Source organism: Lissotriton vulgaris, chromosome 1_2, assembly GCF_964263255.1.
Source record: "Lissotriton vulgaris chromosome 1_2, aLisVul1.2, whole genome shotgun sequence".
Taxonomy (NCBI): domain Eukaryota; kingdom Metazoa; phylum Chordata; class Amphibia; order Caudata; family Salamandridae; genus Lissotriton; species Lissotriton vulgaris.
In genome coordinates, this window is record NC_141686.1 from 359,870,082 (window position 1) to 359,891,608 (window position 21,527).

At 47.0% G+C, this 21,527-nt stretch overlaps 1 protein-coding gene across 1 annotated transcript in view; it reads left to right on the plus strand.

Moving 5' to 3' along the window:
• Positions 1–71: 71 nt before the first annotated feature.
• Positions 72–21,527, plus strand: part of LOC147736849 (uncharacterized) — an 85,642-nt gene continuing 64,186 nt past the window's right edge. Inside the window, exons 1-2 of the mRNA XM_086953527.1 lie at positions 72–350; positions 13,228–14,842. Of these exons, the coding sequence (XP_086809653.1) occupies positions 13,258–14,842 (1,585 nt within the window). The 5' untranslated portion in view covers positions 72–350; positions 13,228–13,257. The remainder of the gene's footprint in view (positions 351–13,227; positions 14,843–21,527) is intronic.

The following is a 21,527-nucleotide window of genomic DNA, read 5'->3' on the forward strand; positions in this document are numbered from 1 at the left end:
CTGGGTCACGGGGGGCAGAGTCAGCATCAGCAGCGAGCCCCAGCCTCCTGCAGAGGAGAGGAGCCCTGAGGGTCTGTCTGTCTGTCCAGAGGAAGGAGGAGCCCTGAAGGTCTGTCTGTCTGTCCAGAGGAAGGAGGAGCCCTGAGGGTCTGTCTGTCTGTCCAGGGGAAGGAGGAGCCTGAGGGTCTGTCTGTCTGTCTGTCTGTCTGTCCAGTGGAAGGAGGAGCCCTGAGGGTCTGTCTGTCTGTCTGTCCAGTGGAAGGAGGAGCACTGAGGGACTGTCTGTCTGTCCAGTGGAAGGAGGAGCCTGGCTGCAGTTACCTTCAGTTTCAATCGTAGACACATCAGGGGTAAGTGAGCCTCTCACAACCATCGGCAACCTAAGAGGTGTGAATACAGCCTGGGGGAGTACTGACCACACACCATCATCAGGAGGGAGGGGGGAAGGTGTACTGACCTCACACCATCATCAGAGTGCAGGGGGAAGGTGTACTGACCTCACACCATCATCAGGAGTGCAGGGGGAAGGTGTACTGACCTCACACCATCATCAGGGGTGCAGGGGGCAGGTGTACTGACCTCACACCATCATCAGGGGCGAGGGGTGCAGGTGTACTGACCTCACACCATCATCAGGGGGGAGGGGTGCAGGTGTACTGACCTCACACCATCATCAGGGGGAGGGGGCAGGTGTACTGATCTCACACCATCATCAGGGGGGTAGGGGCAGTTGTACTGACCTCACACCATCATCAGGGGGGGAGGGGGCAGGTTTACTGACCTCACACCATCTTCAGGAGTGCAGGGGGAAGGTGTACTGACCTCACACCATCATCAGGAGTGCAGGGGGCAGGTGTACTGACCTCACACCATCATCAGGGGGCGCAGGGGGCAGGTGTACTGACCTCACACCATCAACAAGGGGCGCAGGGGGCAGGTGTACTGACCTCACATCATCATCAGGGGGTGCAGGGGGCAGATGTACTGACCTCACACCATCATCAGGGGATGCAGCCTGCAGGTGTATGTGTAATGTTTAATTGTGAGACGACATGGCCCACTGTCATATATGAATCCCTTCATTTAGCCATGGCTCTTTAAAGAACATTGCATTATGATATTTAAACACCCATATTAACAGTGTTTAGATCCAAGCTACATGTCCCAGAATGCTATGTATCCTTGCTGAAATTCAGGACTTGAGGTGTACTGTACAAGGGGGTCACTTTGTGACCTTGTTATAATACATCAAAGATTTACTGTGGCCTCAGTGTGTGGTCTTAACTCCTTTATAGCAAAAAAACAGGAGAGAGTTTTCCCGAGAGGACCCAGAAAGGACTGGGAAATAGTAACAACAAAAGTGGGGGGTTTCCTTTCTGTGGTTATTTCATAATTGTTGTACAATAGATCAAACCAATAGATCAAGACACCTGTTATGAGACAGTTTTTAACTTAAAATGAGTTACAATATCCTCAAAAACACATATACCTTCAGACCAAAAGTTGTATCAAAAAAGTCACATTTATTAAAAATCAAGACACAAGCATTAATATTAAAGACTTCAAACAATATCTTAAGAATACATACATATACTTTTCTTCCAAATGTTACAATATAAAAACATAAAGAGACGAATAAAAAACACTGTTGTCGACGCGTTTCGGTGCTTAGTTGGGTAAAACACCTTCTTCAGGACTAATGATTAAAAAGTTCATAAATCTAAAAGAAACATATGTGACATAAATTAATACAAGGTATTGGAGGATTTGTTTTTTCACAGAAACATTTTTGTCTCACTTCATACAGGGTCATTACTATTAGTAGTCAAAATATCTTACTCTTAAAGCATTTTCAATTTGCTATGCCAGTCTTGATCCTGGAGTGGAAAGTTCCTTAATTTGTGCATTCACCTCAGCTTGACAATCTAGAGGATCTAAAGTAACAATAATACTTAGTATTACATGAGGCTCTCCGTGTCGTACATATATTCTTATTTTACATGCACCAATGCTTACTTGGTAGCGATGTGCAGATACAGTGAATTTAGATGGACATTTCTCCAAGCGCCTACTTTTTATCTAGGTCGCCTTAGGGTGTGCAGGAGCCTTCTTACAAGTAAATTGTTTGTTTGTTTGGGCAAACTTCACATCTATAAATGGAAAGCAATGAGCAAAGTCTATTACCATGTTTAATTTGTAATAAATCTACGTGCATTAAGTCACATAATTCACGGCCAGCACTATAATCAGGCACATATTGGTTAAAGTGCTGCTACAGCTCTGTTTGGATAATGTTAGCAGAGCATTAGAGCTACTCTAGAAGTTCGTTTGTACAAAAGAGTAGTTTTAGGTTTAGAAGCAGCAACAATATTTATCGAAAAGGGGGGCTAGAGGTCCCCTATAGCTTGGTTCAAGACACGGGTATAAAACTCCGTGTTTACGGGCAGAGTCTTACCTAGATTAAGTTTCATGCCCGCGGTCTGCCTGGTCTCCCCGGTCTCCAGAGTCAGTATGGAGGACGGGGCACGCATTGAATACAGTGCTGCTGAGGCTCTGTTGGGGCAATATTAACACAGCGTTAGAGCTACTGTTAAATTTGGTGAGCGCACAAAACTAGCTGGATGATAAAGTAGTTTTTCGTTTTAAAGCAGCAACAGTATTTAACAAAAGAAGGGGGCCAGAGGTCCGCTGTAGCTGGGCTTCAGTCACGGGTATAGATTTCCATATTACCGAGTGGAGTCTTACCTAGATACAGTTTCATGCGCGCAGTCTGCCTGGTCTCCCCGGTCTCCAGAGTCAGTATGGAGGACGGGGCGCGGAGGTGGTATTTATACGCAAGAATATTGCAGTAAACAGGGTAACAAGATGCACCTGTTTATCGTTAGATCATGTTAATAAGCCGCGCCATTTTAGTAGTTTTACGGTATCAACTATACACCTTCAATACAAAAGACGGACTTTGGTAAATGCCTATTCGTAGTCAAGGAAACGTATTCAATTGTGCAATTGTTGTCCGAAGGTGAAAACGGACTGCGATTTTTACGTAGATTCCATTGTTTTAACTACTAAAATGGCGCGGCTTATTAACATGATCTAACGATAAACAGGTGCATCTTGTTACCCTGTTTACTGCAATATTCTTGCGTATAAATACCACCTCCGCGCCCCGTCCTCCATACTGACTCTGGAGACCGGGGAGACCAGGCAGACTGCGCGCACGAAACTGTATCTAGGTAAGACTCCACTCGGTAATATGGAAATCTATACCCGTGACTGAAGCCCAGCTACAGCGGACCTCTGGCCCCCTTCTTTTGTTAAATACTGTTGCTGCTTTAAAACGAAAAACTACTTTATCATCCAGCTAGTTTTGTGCGCTCACCAAATTTAACAGTAGCTCTAACGCTGTGTTAATATTGCCCCAACAGAGCCTCAGCAGCACTGTATTCAATACGTGCCCCGTCCTCCATACTGACTCTGGAGACCGGGGAGACCAGGCAGACCGCGCGCATGAAACTTAATCTAGGTAAGACTCTGCCCGTAAACACGGAGTTTTATACCCGTGTCTTGAACCAAGCTATAGGGGACCTCTAGCCCCCCTTTTCGATAAATATTGTTGCTGCTTCTAAACCTAAAACTACTCTTTTGTACAAACGAACTTCTAGAGTAGCTCTAATGCTCTGCTAACATTATCCAAACAGAGCTGTAGCAGCACTATCAATCAATCAATCAATGACACTTATAGAGCGCGCTACATACCCGTAGGGTCTCAAGGCGCTGGCGCTGGGGGGGGGGGGGTGCGCTACTGCTCGAACAGCCAGGTCTTCAGCTTCTTCCTGAAGGAGAGGTGGTCTTGGGTCAGGCGCAGGTCGGTCGGGAGGGAGTTCCAGGTCTTGGCGGCCAGGTAGGAGAAGGACCTTCCTCCTGTAGTCGCTCTTCGGATGCGGGGGACGGCGGCGAGGGCGTGGTTGGCTGATCGGAGGTGGCGTTTGGGAGCGTAGAAGTTGATCCGGCTGTTGAGGTAGCTCGGGCCTTGGTCGTGTAGGGCTTTGTGTGCGTGGGTGAGGAGGCGGAAGGTGATTCTTTTGTTGACGGGGAGCCAGTGAAGGTCTCTCAGGTGTCCGGTGATGTGGCTGGTTCGTGGGATGTCGAGGATGAGTCTGGCTGAGGCGTTCTGGATCCGCTGGAGTCTCTTCTGGATCTTGGCAGTGGTACCGGCGTAGAGGGCGTTGCCGTAGTCAAGTCGGCTGGTGACGAGGGCCTGGGTGACGGTCTTCCTGGTCTCGGTGGGGATCCACCAGAAGATCTTCCGTAGCATGCGTAGAATGTTGAAGCACGCCGAGGAGACGTTGTTGACTTGCCTGGTCATGGAGAGGGAGGAGTCCAGGATGAAGCCCAGGTTGCGTGCATGGTCTGTCGGTTTGGGTGCGGTGCCCAGGGCGGGAGGCCACCAGGAGTCGTCCCAGGCGGAGGGTGAAGAGCCCAGGATGAGGACCTCCGTCTTGTCCGAGTTCAGTTTCAGGCGGCTGGTCGTCATCCACTCGGCTACCTCTTTCATCCCTTCGTGCAGGTTGGCTCTGGCGGAGGCGGGGTCGTTGGTCAGGGAGAGGATCAGCTGGGTGTCGTCGGCGTAGGAGATTATGCTGAGGTTGTGTTTGCGTACGATGGCCGCGAGGGGGCTCATGTAGACGTTGAAGAGGGTGGGGCTCAGAGATGATCCTTGAGGGACGCCGCAGATGACTTCGGAGGCCTCTGACTTGTACGGTGGTAGGCGGACTCTCTGTGTTCTTCCGTCGAGGAAGGAGATGATCCATTCCAGCGCCTTGTCCTGGATTCCGGTGTTGCTGAGGCGCTGTACTAGGGTGCGGTGGCAGACCGTGTCGAATGCCGCGGAGAGGTCTAGGAGGATGAGGGCCGCTGTTTCTCCATTGTCCATCAGGGCTCGGATGTCATCGGTGGCGGCGATGAGGGCGGTCTCGGTGCTGTGATTGGCTCGGAAGCCGGACTGTGAGGGGTCGAGGGATCCGTTCGTCTCGAGGAAGGCAGCCATCTGCTTGTTGACGGTCTTCTCGATGACTTTCGCAGGGAACGGGAGGAGCGAGATGGGGCGGTAGTTCTTGAGTTCGGTGGGGTCCGCTGTTGGTTTCTTGAGTAGAGCGCTGAGTTCGGCGTGTTTCCAGCTCTCAGGGAAGGTGGCGGTGTCGAAGGATGTGTTGATGATGTCTCGCAGGTGGGGTGCGATGACAGCGTCGGCCTTGTTGAAGACGTGGTGAGGGCAGGGGTCGGTCGGTGATCCGGAGTGGATGGAGTTCATCGTGCGGATGGTGTCTTCGGTGCTGATCGGGGTCCAGGCGTGGAGGGTGTTGGTGGGGGGTGGTTGTTCGGTCATGGTGTGCGTTGGTTGGTTGTTGAAGCTGTTGTGTATGTCCGCGATCTTGTTGTGGAAGTATGAAGCGAGGGAGTTGCAGAGGTCTTGCGATGGGGTGATGTCGTTGTTTCCTGCGCTGGGGTTGGAAAGCTCTTTAACGATGTTGAAGAGTTCCTTGCAGTTGTGTGCGTTGTTGTCCAACCGGTCCTTGAATGCTGTTTTCTTGGCGGCGCGGATCAGCTGGTGGTGCTTCCGGGTGGCAAGCTTGAAGGAGGTCCTGTTGTCCGGTGTAGGTTCCCTTCTCCAGACTTTCTCGAGGGCTCGGCAGTTCTTCTTGGAGCTCTTGAGTTCGTCGGTGAACCATGGGGCTTTCTTGCTGCCGGGTCTGCTGGGCGGGGTCCTCAGAGGGGCGAGTTCGTCCGCGCAGTTGCTGATCCACTTCGTGAGGTTGTCGGCGGCCTGGCTGGGGTTCGCTGAGCTGGCAGGAGGGTGCTGGCACAGGGAGGTGGCGAGCTGGTCTGCTGTGATCTTGTTCCAGCTTCTGCGGGCGGCTTGTTGCTGGTGGTGGTGGGTCGTCGTTCTCTTGAAGGTGAAGTGGACGCAGCTGTGGTCCGTCCATTGAAGCTCTGTGGCGTGGCTGAAGTCGATGTCTGTGCTGGAGGAGAAGACTGCGTCGAGTGTGTGTCCGGCGAGGTGGGTGGGGGTGGACACCAGTTGCTTGAGTCCAAGATTGGCGAGGTTGTCGAGCAGGGTGCTGGTGTTGCGGTCGTTGTTGTTCTCCAGGTGGAAGTTGAGGTCCCCCAGGAGGATGTAGTCAGCGGAGGGGAGGGCATGCGGGCTGACGAAGTCGGCGATGTCCTCGCTGAATTGTGTGCGTGGTCCAGGGGGTCGGTAGATCAGGGTGCCTCTGAGGGTGGTGTTCGGGTTGGTGTGGATCTGGAAATGCAGGTGTTCGGCGCTGGTCAGGGTGTTGTCGGTGCTGGTCGTGAGACGGATGGTGTTCCTGTGGATGATGGCGATGCCTCCTCCCATCTGGTTGGCGTTGCGATCCCTCCGGACGATCTTGTAGCCCTCTGGGATAGCGATGGCGATGTCGGGAGCTGAAGAGGCGTTCATCCAGGTCTCCGTGAGGAAGGCAACGTCAGGGGCTGTGGCGTCTAGGAGGTTCCAGAGTTTGATGGCGTGTCTGTGGACGGAGCGGGTGTTGAGCAGGATGCACTTGAGGTGGGTGCTGCTGGTGTTCGGCTTGGCGGGTGCTGGTGCGAGGCAGGTCCGGATGCAGGTGAACTTGCAGGCGTGGCAGCTGAAAGGTCCGTGGGTGCGACGTGGAGTGGCTTGATGGCATTCTGGGAGGCGGCCGGTGTTGAGTGCGATGAGGGTGGCGGCGGAGTACGTCCGGCGGGTCGGTCGGGGTCCTCGTGGGCCAGGGGTCCTGGCGCTGGTCGCGATCCGGTCGCGGACGGGCGCAGACGGGCTTACCTTTGGCGCGCCTTCGGCGCACAATCGGCGCGCCCGCTGCGCGTGACCGCTGCGCGTTCGCACGGTCGCCATATATGGCGAAGTGCGCGGGTGGGCGGGGCAGCTGGGAGGCGGGAGCGGGGAGGGATACAGAAGGCAAAAAAGGGGCGGGGCTTAGCGGCGGTGGCGGGAAGCGGGGAGCGGGGAGGGAACAGAGGGACAGAAACTACAATGCTGACAATAAAGGAAAAAAGACAATATTACACAGATTAAGCAATACAGATCTTACTTAAGCCTAACAGAAGACAGCAGGGCACAGGAGCTACCACGGACCTCGAGGCTCGAGGGAGGGGGCGTGGTCGGGCGGCAGCAGCTGGGCAGCGAGGCAGAGGGCGGAGGGAGCACACGCAGCAGCTGGTGGCCGTGCGGCGCGGGGGTGTCCTACAAGTAGGTCACACTCACCTGCGTCGCGCGGTCGCCATATATGGCCAAGTGCGCGGGTGGGCGGGGCAGCTGGGAGGCGGGAGCGGGGAGGGATACAGAAGGCAAAAAAGGGGCGGGGCTTAGCGGCGGTGGCGGGAAGCGGGGAGCGGGGAGGGAACAGAGGGACAGAAACTACAATGCTGACAATAAAGGAAAAAAGACAATATTACACAGATTAAGCAATACAGATCTTACTTAAGCCTAACAGAAGACAGCAGGGCACAGGAGCTACCACGGACCTCGAGGCTCGAGGGAGGGGGCGTGGTCGGGCGGCAGCAGCTGGGCAGCGAGGCAGAGGGCGGAGGGAGCACACGCAGCAGCTGGTGGCCGTGCGGCGCGGGGGTGTCCTACAAGTAGGTCACACTCACCTGCGTCGCGCGGTCGCCATATATGGCCAAGTGCGCGGGTGGGCGGGGCAGCTGGGAGGCGGGAGCGGGGAGGGATACAGAAGGCAAAAAAGGGGCGGGGCTTAGCGGCGGTGGCGGGAAGCGGGGAGCGGGGAGGGAACAGAGGGACAGAAACTACAATGCTGACAATAAAGGAAAAAAGACAATATTACACAGATTAAGCAATACAGATCTTACTTAAGCCTAACAGAAGACAGCAGGGCACAGGAGCTACCACGGACCTCGAGGCTCGAGGGAGGGGGCGTGGTCGGGCGGCAGCAGCTGGGCAGCGAGGCAGAGGGCGGAGGGAGCACACGCAGCAGCTGGTGGCCGTGCGGCGCGGGGGTGTCCTACAAGTATAACCAATATGTGCCTGATTATAGTGCTGGCCGTGAATTATGTGACTTAATGCACGTAGATTTACTACAAATTAAACATGGTAATAGACTTTGCTCATTGCTTTCCATTTATAGATGTGAAGTTTGCCCAAACAAACAAACAATTTACTTGTAAGAAGGCTCCTGCACACCCTAAGGCGACCTAGATAAAAAGTAGGCGCTTGGAGAAATGTCCATCTAAATTCACGGTATCTGCACATCGCTACCAAGTAAGCATTGGTGCATGTAAAATAAGAATATATGTACGACACGGAGAGCCTCATGTAATACTAAGTATTATTGTTACTTTAGATCCTCTAGATTGTCAAGCTGAGGTGAATGCACAAATTAAGGAACTTTCCACTCCAGGATCAAGACTGGCATAGCAAATTGAAAATGCTTTAAGAGTAAGATATTTTGACTACTAATAGTAATGACCCTGTATGAAGTGAGACAAAAATGTTTCTGTGAAAAAACAAATCCTCCAATACCTTGTATTAATTTATGTCACATATGTTTCTTTTAGATTTATGAAGTTTCTAATCATTAGTCCTGAAGAAGGTGTTTTACCCAACTAAGCACCGAAACGCGTCGACAACAGTGTTTTTTATTCGTCTCTTTATGTTTTTATATTGTAACATTTGGAAGAAAAGTATATGTATGTATTCTTAAGATATTGTTTGAAGTCTTTAATATTAATGCTTGTGTCTTGATTTTTAATAAATGTGACTTTTTTGATACAACTTTTGGTCTGAAGGTATATGTGTTTTTGAGAATATTGTAACTCATTTTAAGTTAAAAACTGTCTCATAACAGGTGTCTTGATCTATTGGTTTGGTCTTAACTCCTTTATATCCACAATGGGAAACAACCTTTACAACGCAACCATTACATCGCACTACACTTACAACGCAGGCATTACAACGCATGATACTACATCGCAATTCACTACTACGCAGGCATTACAACGCATGATACTACATCGCAATTCACTACTACCAGGCATTACAACGCATACCATTACAACGCATGCCATTGGAGTTAGAATAATATTTTTTACCACTACACTATCCAACACTTATTCTACTGTTGCACCCCCCGGAGTTAGAATAGTAATGTTTACCACTACACTGTCCAACACTTACCCTACTGTTGCACCCCCTGGAGTTAGAATAGTAATTTGTATCCCCATACCATCCAATCCTTACCTTAAATGCAATGTAATGATATGCGTTGTAATGGTTTGCGTTGTAAAGGTAGTATGCGATGTAATGGATTGCATTGTAAAGGTAGTTTTTTAAAATGCGATGTAGTTTCATGCGATCTAATGGAATGCGTTGTAGTGGATGTTGTGATGTAAAAACTGAGTTGTAAGTGCATGCGTTGTAAATGTATGTGTTGTAACGTCATACATTCGTCCAGAATGGGCCCGTGTGGAGTTGTTACTCATTTTCATGAATACCTGCTCAGACCTTGTTTTTTGATGTTTGTACTCAGTGGGAGGTTGTCTCTGCAATGAATTAAGAGGTATGCTAGGAGGAAACAAAAGCATATTTTTACAGAACAGTATTAGTTTCTTCTCTCAGAATGCATGTCTTTATTTGGTACCTTTGTCCACAGTTTTGTACGTTGAACCCTTTGATATCCGGACTTTGTTCCATAAAGTATGATGGTTGTTTGATTCATAACTAGCATATGAAGCTGACTTCTAGTTCATTGATATACTAATAATTTGTGGGGCCCGGGCAACACATATTTGGGTCTCCCTATTTGGAATACATTTGAATTTATTACAGCTTTTAGGGTCATTGAAGTCCGTGTGATGCCCCAAAAATATTTAATCATGTTAAACCTTCAGAACCCGGGGCCGGCAAAAGCATCTAAAAGCCCAAGCTGACTAGAGTCCACCAGCCAAGTACTATCAAAAGAAGCTTGAACAGACACTGATGAAGATATTTCTTTTTGCGTTTGAGTCTATATTTTTTCTTGCAAAAAGGTTTTATGTGGCTGTCCAGTCAGCTTGTTACTCCTATTGCAGGAAATCCTGTTATTGGTTATGTGTTCTAAGTTTAATGGACTAGTGCATAACATTACAATAAAAAGACTTATAGATATAGCACTTGAAAGTGTAGCTTTAGTTGCTTAATATTTGTAATTACAAATATATCCCCTTTCACCATGGGCATTCCTACTCCAGCAGCAAAATTCAAAGCACCGATCTCAGGATTTTCGCCATCGCATTAGTGAAAATCGAATAACTTTCTCTTTATTTCTCTTTCCCTGCCTTGTCCATCTCTACTTCTATATATGTGTAAACCTACGGATGTATGACATTACAACGCATGCTTTTACATCGCATGCCTTTACAACGCTGTTTTTACAACGCATGCCTTTACAACGCATAGTGCTTTGGGGCGCTGGATAGTGAATAGTTTAATTTACTATTCCAACTCCAGTCCCCGTGGATAGTAGGGAAGGTGTTGGATAGTAAATTAAACCTATTGCCTATCCTAGAGCGCCCCCCAGCGCAATGCGTTGTAATGGTTTGCGTTGCGAGTGAAGTAGTGTGGCTCACTGGTTAGAGGCGGCAGACCGAGAGCAGAGGACGGCCCGGGACCAGGGTTCGAATCCCGGCGCGGCAGGTTTCTGGACCAGGGTCAGCGGACTCGATAATTCTCTCGACTCGGTGCCCACTCTGATCAGCGATCACACTTGGCAACTCAGGGCATTAGCTTGCCTCATCTTCACTAACGGCCCCACCAGACCGCCGGGGATGCCTGGTCTCACCCTGGAGATACCCATTAAGGGACCATCTCTCAGGGAAGCCAGGAAGGGTTTCGCAGCGGTCGAAGCGCCTTGGGACCCTACGGGTAAGTAGTGCGCTATATAAATGCCAATACATTTACACATTTACATTTACATTGTAAAAGTTGCGTCGTAAAGACACTGCTTGGTAAAAGTTGCGTTGTAAAGGATGTTTCCCAAACCTACAGCTAAACCCGAGCCGCTTTCAGTGGCGGGCCTTGGCGGGGTCGCGAATTCCAAATCTCAACAATCGTTTCGCCGGTTTCCCACAAACGATACCCGGGCCACAAGTATTCCTTTTCAGCGTGTTTTTATTTTAAGCAAAGTCACTCTGCTCATTTCGGAGGAAACCTCCTGGTTCACGAGTACGAGTGCAATGCAAATCACAGTGTTTATACAATATCATGTGACACACCTCTACGTAATAGACAGTGACAACAGATTGAAGGTGTTTGACAGTCCTCGGAGCTGGAAAAACAGACTTGTTTAGTCAATGTTGGGAGATACATCATGATACATTGCATTAAAATCATCATGCAGTATGTAAATTAAACATTACGTCATTGCTGTTAACCTAAACATTTTTCTTGAGTTTTTTACGTGCTTTTGCGAAAAGCATTAATTTTGCATCGTCATGTGCGGCACCTTGTCATTTCCAACCAAATAAGTGCTGGCGAAAGTTCACTGTGATTATAAGATAAACCACGCCATCTGTAATTCTACGCGCTTGGTGTAAAACACATTCAATCATTAATGCTGGTGACCAAGTGCGTAGAATTACAGATGACGGGGTTTATCTTATAATCACACAGAACTCAACTCTGAGGTGAGGCTGGGTAGACCACGCATACACAGGAGAATGTGAGGGTTGAGGCTGCACAGATCAAGCATGCACAAGAGAATGTGAGGGTTGAGGCTGCACAGATCAAGCATGCACAAGAGAATGTGAGGGTTGAGGCTGGGCAGACCACGCATGCACAGTTGAATGTGAGGGTTGAGACTGGGCACACCAAGCATGTACTAGAGAATGTGAGGGTTGAGGCTGGGCAGACCACGCATGCACAGTTGAATGTGAGGGTTGAAGCTGGGCAGACCAAGCGTGCACAAGAGAATGTGAGGGTTGAGCCTGGGCTGACCACGCATGCACACTACGGGGCATATTTATTATTTTTTAGTGCAACGTAGTTCAGCAGTTAGGTGCAGCGCTGTGATGTGCGAGGGGGAGAGAGCCGCGCTGAGCAAGATTTATGAAATACAGCACGCTGCTGCACACTGCCCCGGCACTAGTACACAATCTACCTAGGGCCACACAAAACCTTTACACCATAGGCGTGTGTGCTGTCTAGCATAGGATTCGTACTGGAAACACACCATTCCAGTATAACATCTATACATAAGTAATCCTTAAACACTCCAGATTTAGTATTTGTCAATAGCGGCGGCTGTAGTCCTATTTAGATCGCATAATGCCAACCGTGTATATGTAAGAATACCCACTATCACCATTCAAGGACTACAAGTAATTCACTGCGACACAGCTTGTGTACTACATCATCTTCAGAGGTGGGCACGCGCCACACCTATATTGAAATAACAAATCCCCTCTAAGAACCTCTGCCTCAGCCCTAAAGGGGTGAGAGGTCAAGCCCCTCACTTCATTGCAAACCAGGTGGAAATGCATACACCCGTACAAAAGCAGAGATCTCCTAGCTTGAATTTACTTTCTATTCCAAAATTACAGAGGATCAGATCAGGTGGACGCAGCTTTGGTACATGCTCCTTTCATCCAGAAAGCTGACAACCCACAAGCCTATTCAGACTAGATTCTTCCCTGGTCTGATTTGTTATCTCCTCTTTAATGTATTTCTGATTCAGTTCCAAGAAACCACAGGTTGAACATGCTCTCTATATATGCAATGACATAACAAGCGTTTTGTAGATCCTGTAGAGGTTTGGTATGTTGGCGCGTGCTTCAGTCACTGAACTGAATATTGCAAAGGAGAGCTGTACAGTGCAAGTGAGAATGAGAGTGCACTCTGGTCTGCTAGGGTGCTATAAACCTTTCATTGCTGCAAGGCTGTTAGAATATTCTCTTTTTTTGTGGTTGCACAGTGCACAATTTGAGCAGACCAAGGACAAGACATAGTGTTGACAACACATTTCAAATTCTTGCCTTTCATAATATATGAACTACGTTGCGGGTATTGTGACATTTTAATGATTCATTCTTTTCTGGTTTTAGAAATGAGCGATGTTCTCTGATCACACTGGAGTTGGTGAGACAGGAAGGAGTATTTTGACCGAAATGTCCTGTGATAACGTGTTGTCTTTTCTCTTTCCCTCTCCTCTGCAGACACTGAGACTTGAACATCAATTTACCGGAATGGGGAGAAGACGGGCTCCAGGAAAGAAAGTGACAGCGCAGTGTTCACGTGAATCCGTAAGAGCCACAGTCCCATCTTTATGTCTTCATGACGTCTCAGCTTCAAGATCTCGAAAAGATACTCAGAGGGACAATGAGTTGGAACCGCTTTCGGAGAACCTGCCCCACATTATCCTTCTATCCATGCTGGAGGAGTTGGAAGCAAAACTGGATAACTTGATGAATACTGTGGAGGACGTACCTTCTAGAGTCGCTGGGCTGATTAAGAAAATCTGGGTAGAAAAGGATCAAGGTTCCCTAGATAATGGTGCAGTGTCTTTGCAGATGATCTGTCCGGCGAGCATTAGAGATTGTACTGTTAGCCGGTCTCCTGTGACACCTCAACTGGACAGGTCAGAGGAACCGAGCTTGTGTCTTCAGACAGTGTGTTATGATGAGCATGCACCAAAGCAGGAGTGTACGCTCTCCTCGCCAACTGATGTTCAAGGGTGTCCAGAGGAGCCAAACCTTTGTCTACAGCCAATGTTTCCTGATCGACATCACCCACAGCAGGACCAGTGCTTGCAACCTGGGTTTCCAGATAGAAATGGAGTACAGCAGAATTGTCCTCTATCCCGGTGCCCTCAGACAGATCCTCCATGCCGATCACAGGAGGTAAAGCTGTGTCTTCACTCGGAATTTGTTGATGGGCAGAGACCAGAGCAAGAACAGAGCGTACAGACGGCGTTCCCAGAAGAGTTGGAGCCAGATGAGCCCCTGAAGCAAGAACCATCTCCATTGTGTGATAATAACTGGGACCAGCAACAGAACCTCTGCCCACACCCACTATTTCCTGATGGACACGAACCACAGCAAAACCACCGTATACAACCTGCGCTGCCAGATGGGAATGGACCTGATGATCCCTTGGAGGAAGAATTGATGTGTTCTGATTTCCAAGATCCCCAGGAGAACCGCAGCCTACAACATATGTCACCTGATGGGATGTCATCACACGAACACTTAGAGTCTGGGCTATTGTCCTTTGATGATTTGGGGTCACAACAAACCCAGTGCCTACAGCAACATCTATTCTTGAAGCAGGAACTTCCTTTTGCGCAGGATCCAATCGTGAACTATGAGCTGGAATCTATGAGCCCTGAAGCACAGGAACCAGACAACCATGACAATCTAGAACCGGCCTATACGGATGCACATGGTTCAGATCAGAATTACAAGCTAGAACCACTGCACACTGCGGCACAGGACCGAGAGCTAGAGTCAGTGATTCCTGAAGCACAGGAACCAGATACAAATGACAATCTAGAACCGGCCTGTACAGATGCACACCATTCAGATCAGAAGTACAAGCTAGAACCTCCGTGTACTGATGCAGAAGGTTCAGATCAGAACTACATACTCGAACCACTGCACCCTGAATCACAGCATCAACATCAGAACTGCAAGGCAGAACTGCTCTGTCCTGATGAGCGGGGTCAGTGTGTGCCTCCATCATTCCTAGGACTGGATACAAATACTGCAGATGAAGACTCAATGGAGAGAGGAAATACAAAATCACATTTATTGCTGTTCGAAGCTACCCCAGGTATGTGTTTCACTATAAATGGTCTCTCGGAGTGCATACTAACACAAGTAACCTCTTCAAAATGCGTGTTGGCAGATTTTAGAAAGTCTCTGAAGGGATGATTATGGTTTGGAATGAACCCACTGAGCGATACTGACCCCCAGCCTCAACAGCAGGGCTGACCAGGGATGTTGTTGTCACTGCAGAGTTCTCCAGGAGTGCATACCACCTCGTGATAGACAGATACACAAAGGTTTTGGAACTCTGAGGTGACTTGCAATAGGTTTTGTAAGTCTGAGGTGACTTGCAATAATCTTATTATATGCACCAGGTGGTACTTTATCCCGTATAATACATGGTCACACCATCACCTTTCCCTCAAACTTTGGTGCGTAGCTCCTATATATGCAGCAAACATGAAGAATGAACTTAAAACCTCTTGTGCAAAAGTAAAAATAAAAACTGTTAGATATTTGTTGCAAAAAGATGTTAGAAACAGTTCAATAAATGTCTATTGAAAAAAAAAAAGCTGCAGTAGCTCGGAACGTGTAGAAACATGCAGAAAGATTCCACCCTTTCTTTATCTAAGGAAACTAATTAACATATTCCCTCTGCTTCTCATAGTAAGCTAGTAACATACAGCAGAAGTAATAAAAGCAAAGTTCTGTTTGTTGCTTTAAACAGTTGCTTCAATTATGCTTCGTTACTTGACCTTCTTTTCACATCAGCTGCTGGGGCTGGCAGCAGGCATTGTGCCCTCAGGACTCGACTGTAATAACATATAAAAGCCGAGTTCTGACGTTTTTTCTTCATAATCACTGACTTGGTGCATCACAAATTCCTGATTATAAAGAAATTAGAGGCTGCCATTTATACAGGGATTACAGAATCCCATGTGATATAATTATATATAGACATATAATAACGTTGGAACAGTTCAATGAATCTGCACAAAACTATTTGGGATTCGCCTGGCTAGTTTCATGCAGTGTTTTTTTGTGGTCTTCAAATTAAGCCACTAGTCATTTAAGATAGAGCTAGCGGGACCTTTAGCCCATGAATGGTCCGTGCATCTGGACTCGTGGACCCAATTGTAAAAATATATTGGATCCGATTGGATGAGGGAGCTTTTTCGCCCATCCATTTCGGATACGTAAACCCAAAGTTGGGTCTGCGGACCTGAAGCTCCCTGATTGGCTGGCTACATCTTGAACCATTACATGACGAAGAGACTTGTTCCCCGCATTCTGTAAAAATACTAAAGAAGCCATAAAGAGCTGTGGTGCCATCCTGTCTCTGAATGGGTTACCTTTGGGTTACACAGATTCTGACAGCGAGTGAAGATCTGCTGGTCCCTCTGAGCCCATGTAGCGGTTCATTAAACCTAGCACTGTAAGTTTGCCACAATTTCCTATTTTATTGCTTAATCCTCCCATTTAATGCTGAAATCCTCTTTGCACTAAAAAATAACTACTACTGGTCTGTCACTTAATATACTCCCTTGTCTGATTTTAAATCTACTGTTGGTATGAAACACTCATGAAAAGTTACCGAAAAGAAACTTTGGTTTGACAGAAAGGGAATACTTTCTCCTTTTCATAAATGTAGGCATGTAGTCTTGAACCTACTTGTGGTGGACAATAAGGTAGACACCACTAATATCCTCATTAGAATAAATGAAGGGTAGAATTAATATTCTGTATTTGAATGAGTTCATACATGTTGAGTAAAGGGCACAGGTGTGAGGGATAGATATATAATAAGATTTGATATGTCATTTTGTTCACAGATACAACGCCTGATGACTAACAGGAGTTGGATGGGTAAACCATGAGTTATCCTGAGGACAGTACTAATTGTTAACTTACCTCACTTTTCATTTCCTAACGGTGTGGGCAGGCCTTAGCGTGCTTGGACCCCCGTAGGATTGTTTTGTTTTGTTTTAATTTGGTCCTGAAGAAAGCTGAGCTGACTTTAGCTTTTTACAGCAGAAACATGTTGACCAGTCACCTATTGGTTCCGCTGGACTAAAATCAAAACATCCAGTGATTATACCAATTTTAATGTGAAACAACTGGCCCCGAATAAAAGTTTGTTGAGGCACGGTTGTGATCTTTTATCCACACACTTTTTGCACTGATCACCACTTTCACACACACCTGCTCCGCTGCACTTGCAGGCGTGGTAGCACACAGGAGGGGATAGTCAGCCCCCCCTGTGAACAAACCCAATGATGAAGCATGTCACCTCTAGGGTGAGTGAGGGTTCTTTTAGAAAATAATTAATTTTCCCCTTTTTTTTCCTTCACATATGCATATACTTATGCACCATCTGACCACTCACTTTTAGGATAGGTTTTCCACCTTGTTTACACAGAAGAATAGGGTTCTTCATGGTTACAGTGTCCGGGGCGCTCTTTTGTTGATTAAAGCCATCCTGTCTCTCCCTGGCACAGGGGCTGCCTAATGTTAAAATGTAGAACGAAATTGCTGATTTTGAGCAGAGGTTGGATTCCACATCATGACCCTTGTGGTCCGCAAACCTTAGGCAGGTGTCTGCGCAGGCACAGTAATTGGCCTTGTACGCTGGTGGACATTTGTGATGTTCGGAGACCTGCTGCTCGGTCTGAAACCCTATCGATATCCAATAAGGATACACAAGTTTGCAAGGGTCCGAGAACCCCAAGAAAGTATCCGGAAACCCTTAAAAAGATACAGAAAAAAACATAAGCCAGGCCCTTTAGGGAATCCCCTGCTGTGCCCAGGCACAGTTGAACACCTGTGCCTGCTTGGAGTTGGCTGCAGGGAACTGTTGCGTGTGTATATGATGAAAACAAAAACATTGAAAACAAGCATTGGCAAAACAAATAGGTGTCTCCTATCCGAAAGCTATTGGCTTTGGCAACGAGTTTTAGCCATTATGTACACCTGTGTGACTGCTGTTCGAAATGGCTAAAAGTTAGTGGCATGAGGTTGGTGGGGTAGATAGAAGGGTGATAGATTGGGGTAGAGTGGAATGGGGTAGATTGGAGTCAAGTGGGGTAGATTGAATTAAGGTAGATTTGGGTGGAGTGGAGTAGATTGAGGTGGAGTAGGATGGATCGGGGTGGATTGGAGTGGGATAGATTGGGAAAGAGTGGGGTGGAATGAGGTAGATTGGAGTAGAGTGGGGAAGACTGGAGTGGAGTAGATTAGAGTGCAGTATATTGGGGTAGTTTGGATTGCGGTACATTTGACTGGAGTAGAATGGAGTGGAGTTATATAGAATGGTTTAGGGTAGATTGGGTTGGGGTGGGGTAGAGTGTGGTGGAATTGATGGGAGTAGATTTGAGTGGGGTAGATTGGATGGGGTAGATTGAATAGGTAAGTTTGGGATGGAATGGGGTAATGTAGATTGGAGTAGGGTGGAGTGGATTAGATTCGACTGGAATGAGGAAGGTTTGGGTAGAGTTGGGTGGAGTAGAATTGGTTAGATTGGAGTGGGGTAGATTAGGATGGAGTGGAATGGGGTAGATTGGATGAAGTGGAGAGGGGTAGATTGGGTAGAGTGGGATAGATTACAGTGGAGTGCAGTAGATTATGGTAGATTGGAGTTGGATAGATTGTGGTAGTTTGGAGTGGGTAGATTGTGGTAGGAGTGTAGATGAGTTGAATAGATTGCAGTTGGATAAATTGAAATGGAGTTGGGTAAATTGGACTGAAGTAGAGTGAGGTAGATTGGGGTGAAGTCAGTTAGATTGGAGTAGATTAGAGTTGGGGTAGATTGAAGTGGAGTGGGGTAGACTGGGATATATTGGAGCAGAGTGGGGTAAATCTGAGTGGAGTGGGGTAGTTTTGAGCGGGATGGGGTAGATTGAGTTAGAGTGGGGTAGATTGCGGTGGGTAAATTAGTAATGGATAGATTGGAATGGGTTGAATTGGAGGTGGATGGATTGGGGTACTTTGGAGTAGAGTGGGATAAATTTGAGTGGAGTGGATTGGAGTTGAATGGGGTAGACAGGTATATTGGAGCAGAGTGGTGTAAATCTGAGTGAAGTGCGGTAGATTGGGGTGGAGTCGGGTAGATTGGGTTAGATCGAGTGTATTAGGGTAGATTGGAGTAGAATGGGGTAGATTGAGTTAGAGTGGGGTAGATTGCGGTGGGTAAATTGGGAATGGATAGATTGGAACGGTGTGAATTGGAGCGGGATGGATTTGGGTACTTTTTAGTGGAGTGGGGTGGATTGGAGTGGAGTGGGGTGGATTGGTGTGGGGTAAGTGGTGTGGAGTAGAGGGGTGTGGAGTGTTGTTTCATGGGGTGAGTGGCATAGATTGGAGTGGAGTGGTGTGGAGTTGAGTGGCGTAGTGTGGAGTATACTTGGTGTGGTAGCGCACTGCCATTACAGACAACACATTTTCAATTGAAATGATCATTATATTTACACCGAAATATCGTTTTACTGCACATAAATGATAATGTTTGCAAATGTCATCCCCTAGTGTATTAACCCTTTCGATGCTGATGACGAGCTCAGCTCGTCATCACCCACGGGTGTCGTGTGCTGATGACGAGCTGAGCTCGTCATGATGCCACTAAAATCTCATTTTCCAGCACAGGGGGGGGGGGGAAACGCCCAGCAGCCATGTGGTTTATGTGTTTCAATCATATTCAAATATTTTTCTCCACACTTCAGTAATACAAAACAAATGTGCTTCATTTGAACTAATTCTGATATATTCTGAAACATCAGCCCGGTTCTTTTTTTTAGGTCATGCCTCAACAGCGCTTAACTTTGTGGGCTTACTGCTCACCCATTGCTTTTTATTTATTTCTTCGAATCTCCTTTAAACAGCCTTGCTTCCAAATGGCTAATCTTTCCTACTTGTCCCTCCTTTTCGTAGATTGTTCCCTCCCACGGAGCACCGTCCCGTTACTTGTGTCCTTGCAATGGTCCCATATATCAACTGCTTTAGGCACTTTTTTTTTTCTTTGCCTAAGAGCACTTCCCGGTAGAGTGAATAACGCCGAGGTGAACACTGTTTGTTCGTGTCACCCGAATAATTGAGAGAGACCGTGTGATTTAAGCCACGCATGTTTGGAGTCTACCCCTTTTTCAAGCGGACATATTATATATATAAGGTATTTTTTATAGTACCTGGGCTAAGATAGTGGCTCCCACCCCATCCGTGTGGGTGGCCCTGTGGTCTCACCGGGTATACCAGCCCTAGACGCGGCCAGGACCGTCAAGATTAGAGTACCCATGTCCTGATGAAGCCTACATCTTCTGGCTGAAACGCGACCGCGACTGCGTCAACACCTTTTGTTTGAATGGAGTCCCCTGTTACAACTTAAAAAGATTTGATTCATCTCTGTTTTGCACCTATACAATTTGAGATTGGGTTGATGTTCTAACCCCCTGGTGCTTTCCTTTTGGGACTACCACTTTGTTGTGCACTCCATTGCAAATTAGGAGGAGGCATTTACTTAAATTGGTGTATATATATTTGTATATATTTTGAATTCAGGGTACAGATAAAATGTTTGTTGATATTGTAAATGTTTTTGTATATTTGTATATGATGTATATGTGATATTTTGTATATAGATTGTTGATCATCGTGCCTCCCTAGATGTCCGCTCATATGTGTGTATATGAATTTACCTACATATGTTTCTAATGTTCTATTTGTGTTTCACAAGATAATTAGATGTTTCTTGTTGGAAAATTAAAAAAGGAATAATCCTTTCAGTACCTTTTTTTGCTACTTTTTCATCCTTGGATGTCTCCTGCTCAGGTACAGGAGGGTTAAGTGGGCAGAACCCCTAACCATTTTTTGCTTATAAGAGCACTTCATATGCGCACTTTTTTCACTCGCTCCAAGCTTTTTTGTAAATGGCTGTAATTCTTGTTCATATCTCGTCACATTGGCTGTTCATTCACAGACCTGGATCAAATGTCAGATGATGTTTACCCTAAACAGCCTGTTCTTTCTCTGGCTTCAAAGAGAGCCAGTTCCTCACCGTCTCACTCATCGCTGCTTGCTTCTTCTTGCTTGTTATTTATAAAAGCAAATGACTTTATTTTCTTGCCTTCACCACCTCCCCTTCGCATAATGGTAGCAGCCGTTTCGACTAAAGTGCTCATGTCTACTGCTGCCGACCAGAAACTTCACTGTCGACTGTAAAGTTGGCACCTAAGGTACTGGAAGGTCGGCTTGGGGTGGAGGGGACATTGGCATGTACAGAGGGCCGTGCCATTGAAGCATCTTCTGGCAACTCTCTCCAGCAGCATCATGACGCGATCCTGCCACAACTGTACAACGTTTCCAGGCAGAAAGCAGTATAGTATAATATCTATATATTATGTAACCAGTCTGTTTGCTACGTACACTCCGCTGTACTAAATGATATGAGGTATTCTTATACATGTATTTCTAAAATGCCAATTGTTGTAATATTTAGGACACATACTATTGTATTGCAAGTTGATCTTTAGTAATGTTTAGGCCATGTATTATTTGTAAAGTAGAAATGCTTTCCACTTAAATTGAATATATGTACTTGGTAGTTTGTTTAAAGGACTAATCAAACCAAATGTCAGAAGTACAATGCTATAGAATTGTGAAGCACTCTGGTACCCAGAATGGTCATGTTTGCGCTATATAAAACACTGAATTAATAAATGAATAACACACCTGAGTGCGGGGAGACCCCCCCCACTCACACC